Source organism: Podarcis melisellensis, assembly GCF_964234715.1.
Source record: "Podarcis melisellensis genome assembly, chromosome: 5".
Lineage (NCBI taxonomy): Eukaryota > Metazoa > Chordata > Lepidosauria > Squamata > Lacertidae > Podarcis > Podarcis melisellensis.
Genome location: NC_138537.1, coordinates 42146110 through 42155650, shown reverse-complemented (window position 1 = coordinate 42155650; position 9541 = coordinate 42146110). Strand labels below are relative to the sequence as shown.

General features: G+C 48.3%; 1 protein-coding gene across 1 annotated transcript; it reads left to right on the top strand.

The window, feature by feature from the left end:
- The first annotated feature begins 2879 nt into the window (after positions 1-2879).
- Positions 2880-9185, top strand: PGAM1 (phosphoglycerate mutase 1). The gene is made up of 4 exons (XM_081911979.1): positions 2880-3116; positions 6314-6588; positions 7853-8033; positions 8181-9185. Exons 1-4 carry the CDS (start codon positions 2975-2977, stop codon positions 8348-8350), a joined length of 768 nt encoding a protein of 255 aa, XP_081768105.1. The 5' UTR covers positions 2880-2974; the 3' UTR covers positions 8351-9185.
- Positions 9186-9541: the final 356 nt, after the last annotated feature.

Sequence of the window (9541 nt, the reverse complement as noted above, 5' to 3'; positions counted from 1 at the left end):
GTTTTTCAGCCCAAACCTTACGTTTTGCAGTGGCCCCCGAACTGAGAAATTGATACATCAAACCAGGGGTCATGGGTGCCACCCCAAAACCCAGTGATGTCCGATACTCTCCAAACCGGTGCCAAAGTTTTGCAGTTGTTTTGCAGCAGAAACCCCAAGCTTTGCAGCGCTTCCCCAAAAGCACAGTAAGAGATACACCAAACTGTGGTTTCTAGTTATCAGCACTCAAAATCCCACCTTGTCCAATTTACTCCAAATGGATAGTTTGATGCATCAGTTTCACAGTTTGGGAGATGTGGCAAAATGCCTGAATAACTTAGGAACCGGTTTGGAGGGGATCCCAAGTTTTGGGGTTCATGGTTAATGAAGCTAGATGTAGCACTCAAAAGTGCTACATTTTGTTTTCAAGAGCCAAGCTGGTGGAAAATATAACACCAGTTTGTCTTGTATGAAAATTGGGTAACCTGGAGGCACAGTGCAGCATTGATTAGTGTCAACACTGTGACCAGGTGCCTTGGAGGCCATTTATGGAAGAGGGTGCCTTTGGAGGTAAAGTCAAACCATTGGAGAGTTACAGCACCTGCTGTGTCTCTAGATACCAATACAGGAAATACATGTTTTATTGCAGGTGGGGCAAAGGAAGCAGGAGTGCCAACTTGGACCTGTGGCCATGGGTACCCGGGGCCATGGTGCCATGCAGTGTGCATGGCCCTGGCACCAACATTTGTGGGTGCCAAGCCCCTTCATGGGGAATTTTGTGGGTGCTCATGTTGGAGTTGGCACCTATGAGGGGAAGACATCTGTTACAGGTGCGCTGTGATGTTGCTTCTCTCTGTGCTCCTCCCAGCGGTCATTCCTCCTCTGATCCATGCTGTGGATACACAACTTGTCTGTCTCCAGGCACTGTGAACATCTGCAAGGGATTCCCACACTGCAAGATTAATGTTGTCAACCTTCATGTCGTGTTAGCAGACATCTTTGTAACACAGAGTTGGTGTAGCGTAGAGATCCTTGGGGATCCTGCCTGGCTCGTCATGTGTACATGACCAAGGTTGCTAAGACAGAAGTGCAAATAGGCTGGGAATGTGGGCTTGGGAGAGCACATCTTTGTTCGAGACTCTGTCCTGCCATGTGATGCCCAAAATCTTCCTGACGCAGCACATATGGAAGGCATTAGGGTGTCACTCCTGCCCATGATTCACTTCCACAAAGCAGCACGCTCAACACGCAAGCCTAGAAGACCTTCATTTTGGTATTGGTTGTTAGCATCACATTCTCTCATACACTTTTGTGAAGATTTTTTCAGGCCAGTATCACTTGGGGTGGGGTGGGGGTCAGATATCTGCCCTGCTTTGAGCACAACAGGAAGAAAATAAGGTGGGACTTTCATTCCTTTACACTCTAGCTTTCTAGAGGCAGAATTCCCTGCCACACAGGAGGAACATTCAAGCATGCAAAGTTGCAACCCCCTGATGCCTGGACTGGCTATGAGCCTGTGCTATAGGTGTTAAGTGTCTACTGTTCACTAGCATGTGGCTGTTCCAAAGCATTCATCCTATGCAAGCTGGTGCTCATTCTGAAGGACGCCATCTGGAATTTATGGCTCCGCTTACGATACAACTCTAACCTGCCCAGTCTGGCTCCTTAGGGATCTACCCTCCTTGGTGTGTTAAATAACATCTTGAATTAAGGGTGAAATTTAAAAACAGAGCAGTCCACGGGGATGAAGGGGTAGCACCAGATGAAACGGGGGAGAGAGACAGAGAAAAAGCAAAGTATATTTCTGGATGAGCAAGTTGTGTCCTCACGTTAAGATTTCTGGCAGAAAAATTACCGTAATGTTAATGACAGGTGTCTAGCAGCTGAAGGGGATGGAGTGAGGGCGAGCTCAATAATTTGGGGGGCACTCCCCCCCGCGCCCCTTCTAGCACCGCCTGTGTGGGATGCCCAGGCACATTGCAATGGTGACCATCCCAGCGGATGAAGGTCACGTTGCCCTTCGCGTGCGCTTCGTGAGCGCCGTGCCGGAGGGAGCGACCAGGCGCCTCCTTCTGGACGCATGCGCCAAACCTTCATAGTTCCTCCTAAAAAACGCACGTATGAATTCCAGTCTGAGACACAGACTGCCGGATCGAAAACCAGAGCATGCGCAATACTGAATCCGGAGGGGGGGGTTGAGTGGGGCTAGAATGCCCATAGAGATTGTAAATGTGCAGAGGTACCATTCAACTATCTGGAGGCAAACTTCCTGGCTCCTTTAAAAGAGGTTTTAGTTTCTCCTGGGTTGGAAGAACTGCTTAGAGAAGTCAGTAAATGGAGATATTAAGAATTTTTATGTAGCGTGCTCTTTTGTAATCCAGATCTTATTTTGTGTGGCAGGTGCTGTTTAACATAGTTTCAATACACTGACAAATTGCTCGGCCATTAGCCAGTTATTTCATATGGAGCCCACTTGAGATGGGCCTGAGCCTTGTTTCCAACAACAGCAAAAAGCCCCATAGAAAACACTCTTAAGGTTGCCACAAATATACTTTAATTATCCCCTCCTCGGACTTGTTCACAGCCGAAATTGGCGATCAACTCTGTTGACTTGCATAAAGATGCGCTGCGTTTAGTGTTTAGAAACATGTCTTAAATATGATTTCCACACGAAAAGTTCAGCACACCTATCTTGGCTGCTGAGTTTGGCGAGAGGGAGTTCTGCTGCCCAATCACAACTAAGCCGAAACCTTAGATTTCTTTCTTTCTTGATGGGCAACTCTCATTTCTCTTGGGTAGAAAAACGTTATGCGAAAAGCGAGCCCGGAATTTGTCCGCTGCCTGTCTGCGCGGATGCCTGAGATGCGCCACCACAGAGGGCTGGTCTTTGGGCGCACGCCCCTTGCCTGGCCGAGCGTCTCCCGGTCGGTGGCGTCGCAGTGTGTCGAGTGCATCTGCGGCGCTTGCATCGCATCCCGGCTTCTCGGTTCCCGCCATGGCTGCTGCTTACAGGCTAGTTTTGGTTCGGCACGGCGAGAGCGCCTGGAACCTCGAGAACCGCTTCAGCGGCTGGTACGACGCAGACCTGAGCCCGGCAGGGCAGGAGGAGGCGCGGCGCGGCGGAGAAGCGCTGAGAGGTGAAGGAGACCGGGGCGCGGGGCGAGGGCTGGGGAGCCGGGAGGCTGCAGCGGGCGGAGCGCGATGGGGATGCTTGGAGGCTCTCACCCCGGGGGGAACGGGGAGGCGGGCCAGGCCAGAACTCAGCGCAGGGGTCGGGAAGGTATCCGAGCAAGGCCAGAAGACCTTTGGACCACGGAGGGTCCCAATAGCTGGCGATGAAGGAGGTTTGGGCATGCGGGTGTTCCCTTTCTCCGGCTTTAGCCACGTGGTGAGCTTCCGCGTTCTCTCCGCGCAAGAATTGGGTGCCTTGCATTTTTTGGGACGGGTCTCCCGCTAGATGCCTAACTACGTCTACAGTACAGTGGTACCTCGGGTTACAGACGCTTCAGGTTACAGACTCCGCTAACCCAGAAATAGTACCTCGGGTTAAGAACTTTGCTTCAGGATGAGAACAGAAATCGTGCTCCAGCGGCGCGGCAGCAGCGGGAGGCCCCATTAGCTAAAGTGATGCTCCAGGTTAAGAACAGTTTCAGGTTAAGAACGGACCTCCGGAACGAATTAAGTACTTAACCCGAGGTACCACTGTACTCGGAAGTAAGCCCCGCTGAATTCCGTTTCACTGGCTCTCCAGTAAGCGTGCATGGAATTGGCAAGGATGCTCTGGGGGGGGGGAGGGAGGCTTACTCATGTTGGGAGGGAAATGGAAAGCCAGAATGGGTTTCTGGGGTTTCGAGGCGAAACGGAGAGTTAGACACGTTTCTGGAGGCACAGGCGTGTTCTCGGGCATTTGAACGGCAAGCCTCTAGCTCGGAAAGATGTAAAGTAGGACAAAGGAGAGGTTTCCTGAAGCTCGTGCATCGGCCTCGCCGCTGAAGAATCGAAGCTCAGCTCCCTGCAGCCGGCACTGGGGTGGGGGCGCCCTAGGCTAGCCGGAACTCCGGCCTTACTCCTTTCAGAGATTGTGACGCCTCTTGGCCCCGAATAGCCTCGGGCTAAATCTGTGCCAAGCATAACAGGGATTGCATCTCACTCCTCCGGGCGGCAGGATGAATTGACTGAAAACGTGCCGCTTGTTCACTCGCCAAAGGCGTCACGGCCTACATAGAGAGGGTGGCATAGAGGGGCAAGCTGCCTCTCTAGCTATGTCCCCCCACCCACCCCGCTCCAGCTGCGCGACCTTGGCTAGGTCACTTTTGCGCATTTTAGGGTCACTGTTTCGGTCTGAATCAAGGCATGCCCCCACCGCCTCTCAAGGAAATCTCCACAGCAGCGAAATATTATTTATTGAATTTCATCTAATAATTGCTTCTCATGGAACATCTAAAAGCTCTTTTGGAATAAAAACAACAGCAATAATAAAGCAATAAAACTACAGCAATTTAAAAGGCCAATTTAAAAAATTACTGTCCGATACACAGTGAGATAAAGATAAAAGGCTTGCTGGAAATAGGAGAAGCCTTCATATGGCATGAAAGTATCTCTTCCCTGCATTCCTTACACATGCACCCTGCGTGGCCATCCTGCGGGATTGCATTGGCAGTCTTGCTGGGCCTTTGATATGGAAATATAGCAGGAGCTGCTGAGTCATTCTGTCTTGCAGAGAGAGAGAGAGAGAGAGAGAGAGCAGGGTCACAGGAAATTGGGGCTGGGGGGAGAGAGCTCCAGGAAGCAACTAGGGACAGCATGTTTTCTGCAGGCTCAAGAAACAGCCCGCCCAGTTCCAGTTTTTGTGCATTATCTCTCTGGGTGTAAGGAAAGAGAACAGAGTTCTACCCTTCTCTGAGAATTGCGTAGAGCGTTTGATGTAAGCAGAATAAAAGCCCTGCATTTAAATTGTTATTGTTAATTTCTGATACCCTCTTAAGGGGTCATCCTGGGTTGGTTGGGTGGGTGCATGCAATGGTGCATGACTTGCCCTTTGCTTGCCTTTGTCCTGTTTCATCTTCCGTGTTGCACAATTACTGCTTTCCCCACCCTGACATTGGTTGGCATTATTGCACAGAACCTCTCTTCCTTTCTACAGAATGGGACAATCAGGCACATGGGAGCAGGCAAATGATTGTAAGGACGTGTTGTTAAGGCTACACTACAACATAACCTAATTTAGATAGAGGTGACTGGTTGTTTCCTCTCCTCTCAGTGAGCAGAGAGAGCGGCTGCTGTTCAGATTCCTCCCCCACCCCACTGATTACATAAGCATTTCATCTTTCCACTATACTGGGTTTCAATGTAGCTGGCCAAAAACGAGCCAGCTACATTGTAAAATGGAAGATGTGATACGCTGAGTTTGCTGCTAATTTCAACACTGGAACTTGGTAATGGTAACCTCAGGGCTTGCAGCATATGATTAGTAAACCTACCTATTTGTTTGTTACCCCTGCTATTCCATCTTCACTTTGTCGGGGGAGCATTTGCTGGATTCTCTCCCCACCGCCTGGATTTTTTTTTTTTGAAGAATATTTATTAAAATTTCAAAGAAATTACAAAAAAATAAAAAATAAAATAAAAAATAAGAAAAGGACAAAAAATACAAAATACAAAAAAATAAAAACAGTTAAAAACAAATCGCTCTTTCCATCTCTTATCTTTCATTTACTTATTTCCCTGACCTCCTCTCACCTCCCTTTTTTGTATTCTAGTTCAGTAGTTGATTCAGCAAATCCTTACCCTTTTTGCTTCTATCTTAATATTTTATCTTAATATATTGTAACTTTACATTTTCACCTGTTAACAATCCATTTTTACATACCCCTTTGTTTGTTACCCCTACTATTCCATCTTCACTTTGTCGGGGGAGCATTTGCTGGATTCTCCCCCCAGCGCCTGGATTTAGTGGGTGACTACCTATGTCAGTGAAACATTGAGGGGCTTCCACACTAAGGTGTTAATGTATTACAGAGCATTTGGGATAAAGCATGCTTCAAATAAGATAAGCATTGTACAGTGGTACCTCTGGTTGTGAACGGAATCTGTTCCGGAGGCCCGTTCGCAACATGAAAGGAGTGCAACCCGCAGTCTGCACACATGCGGGTTGCGATTTACCGCTTCTGCGCACACCTGTGACGTCATTTTGCATTTCTGTGCATGCGCGAGCGGCAAAATCCAGAAGTAACCGTTTCCGGTACTTCTGGGTCACTGCGGGACACAACCTGAAAAAACGTAACATGAAGTAAACGTAACATGAGGTATGACTGTACTCTCTGGGCCCTTCCAGATGCTGGTTATGAGTTCGACATCTGCTTCACATCTGTGCAGAAGAGGGCAATCCGCACCCTCTGGACTGTGCTGGATGTCATTGATCAGATGTGGCTACCCGTAGTGAGGACCTGGCGCCTCAATGAGAGGCACTACGGTGGCCTGACAGGCCTTAACAAGGCTGAGACGGCAGCTAAACACGGTGAGGCCCAGGTGAAGATCTGGAGGCGTTCCTTCGACATTCCGCCACCTCCAATGGAGCCTGATCACCCTTTCTACAGTACCATCAGCAAGGTGAGCTGGGATACTGTAGTCCATTAGTGGTGTGTGAGGCAGGGGGGAATGGATCATTTGGAAATTGTCATGCAGCGGTACCCTGTGATGTGACTTCTAAAATACCTTCCTGTTTCTGCCCATTGTTGCCCCAGAATCATGGATTCATTGGACTCCCATTTTCATCCATCTTCTCCATCCATTGCTTGGACTTTTGCCCTTACATTACTCTCCCTTTGTCCAGTTATTTTGGGAGTCCTACAGTTATCCTTGCTAATTGCTGCTTTTATACGGGATGTCACTCCTGAGCTGTTTTGACAATTTAATAGAACTTGCCCCTTTCATGCAATTAATCATTTACATTGTGCCCTTTCATGGATGTTTGTATTGCATGGTGACAACAGTCAAGGTTATTCGTGGAGGGGCTGGAATCTTCCATCTATACAACAACATGTTTGTTAATGGTTTTACCACACGAGATGGTCAGATCGCAGGCTCTAGAACTTGTTTCATCTGACCACAGTAGTGTAGATTATAATACCATCTGCAGGCACTGAAAAGCTAAAACAGCTGTGTACAATAGGCAATGAAATTGAAAATAGGCAATGAAATTAAAAAGGCCAATCAGGTTAAGAACAATAGGCAATTAAATTGTGATTATGGCTGTAAAAGAGGCAACTTCTGTAGAACAGGTTGCTGAAGAGCCAAAGCAATGTGTAGAAACTGCAGAGAAGCGGATTTTGGCTAAATGTTAGGAGAAACCTTCACACAGCACAAGCCGTTTGACATTGCAACAGATTGCTATGGGGAAGTGCTGGATTTGCACACCCTGGAGGCATTTAAGCAGAGGCCAGATGGCCATCTGCCAGGGATACTGCAGTGAGCAGTGAGTAGGAACTAGATTATCTTTAGGGTACCCTTCAGCTCTGTGCTTTTCCAAACATTAATAGTTTCATACCGCATTTGGGAGGAAGAATAGAAAACGTTGGTTTGGGCAAACAATTATTATTTAAGGCCTAGTATGCTGCTGATATGAGAGGTAAGGAAGGGCCACTGACCAGAGACCAGAGGGAAAACAAATGCTTAGATGGGCTCCTGTAAAGTGCCTATTTTAAAATGTCCACTAACACAGGCAACCAGCGAGCATGGTTCACAGCTGGAGCATGTGGTAGCACAGGCCAAGGAACCAATTCTTCCAAAGAGAAGGTGCTTCATAGATCTCCCTGAGCATCTCCAGGATGAAGCAGAAATCGTGTCTTAAATGCCACTCCATATTCTTCCACAGGATCGTCGCTATGCCGACCTCACTGAAGATCAGTTGCCTACATGTGAGAGCCTGAAAGATACCATTGCTCGGGCCCTGCCCTTCTGGAATGAGGAAATTGTTCCTCAGATCAAGGAAGGCAAGCGTGTGCTCATTGCTGCCCATGGCAACAGTCTCCGAGGCATTGTCAAGCATCTAGAAGGTGAGTCTGCTTGTGACTTGAGACACCCAAGGCCGCACAAGCCTGGTCAAGTCTAAAGGCAAGCTCCAAGAGGGTTGCCTACTAACAGTCTTTGGGATGGGCACTATAACCAAGCTCCTGGTGTGATTCACTCCTTGCTCTTTGCAGGAATGTCTGAGGCAGCAATCATGGAACTGAACCTGCCCACTGGAATCCCCATTGTCTATGAGCTGGACAAAAATCTGAAGCCCATCAAGCCCATGCAGTTCCTTGGGGATGAGGAGACTGTCCGCAAGGCCATGGAAGCTGTGGCTGCCCAGGGCAAGGTCAAGAAGTGAAGGCAAACCCAAGTACTCCGTAGAAGATCTCCCCCTCCCTCATCCCTTTCCTTCCCAGCACATGCCTGCCACAGCCTGAGGGACTGGGCAGACGAGCCAAAGGAGGTGAAGCTTCCTGGGGCCACCCCGTTCTTTCCTTCAAGACCAACGTCCTTCCACATTCACTTTCCCCCCAGCAGGATATGGCTAGATACACTAGGGATGTGGACCACAGTCCAGCACAGGGGTCTGGCAGATGAGCAAGCCCTAGCGCCATGGAATGTGATGCTGCTAAAGTGAAGGGGGGAATCCCCAAGCATTCCGAAGAGAGAGTCCCTCCTGCCTTCTTTCCATTTTATGTGGCAGCTGTAGTAGTATTGCTCGATTTGGTTTGGTCACTCGTGATTAAAGCTAGCTAGGGGTGCTTCAGACAGCACAACAGGGATGCTCAAGGACCATTTATTTTTTATGGGTCTTTTGAAAGAGAGCATGTAATTTTGCTAAAGAGTCTTTTTTATTATTTTTAGTTGTCCCAGGAGTTACGTCTGATTCTGTATTAGGTAACAATAGCCAGCTCATTATTTCATTGCCTTCAAAACGATTGTAGGAAGGAGTGAAGCTAGGGGAAGAGAAAAGGGAACAGCACCCACCCTGGAATCTCCAGCTGCGATCCCGTAACTTTGCTGTGTAGTGCCAGTAAGCCCAGATACTGTGTATCATCATGTGTTGCTTTTCTGCCCCACAGTCTGTGTGGTATCCCTGCCTGATTTAGGGCAGGTTTACACTGGAGCTCACTTCACTGTACAATGGCTGCATTTGCCCTATTCTCAGTAAAATAAAGGAATTATGTGCAATAGCTCCTGTGTCTGTACAATCTTAATGATTCCAAGAAATAGTGTTACTTGTTGCCCCCTATGCTGACTTTTCCATCTCTCCTTTCCCATTTAGTCACAGCATCTATCCACTGCAAGCAGGTCTGAAAAGGACCCAGGTCATCTTTTGTTCCATCTTAAAACTACTGGCTGTGAAGCCCATGTAGGTAAAGTCCATATAAGGACAAGTCTTATGTTCTACTCTAGCTGATCCCCAAACCACTCCCAAGGTGAGCATTGTAGGTGGTTGGTGTCCCTGTTGGCTTACACACACATAACTGCTACTGATCAACAGGGAAGTACAGTTCCCAAGTACGGGATTCCCCTTCCACGTGGCCCT

Bases quoted from the DNA above. Each gene is read 5' to 3' on its own strand.
- PGAM1 (XM_081911979.1), top strand. From the start codon at position 2,975: ATGGCTGCTGCTTACAGGCTAGTTTTGGTTCGGCACGGCGAGAGCGCC. The intron at 3,117-6,313 runs GTGAAGGAGACC...GGGCCCTTCCAG, and splicing joins CGGCGGAGAAGCGCTGAGAG to ATGCTGGTTATGAGTTCGAC. The intron at 6,589-7,852 runs GTGAGCTGGGAT...ATTCTTCCACAG, and splicing joins TCTACAGTACCATCAGCAAG to GATCGTCGCTATGCCGACCT.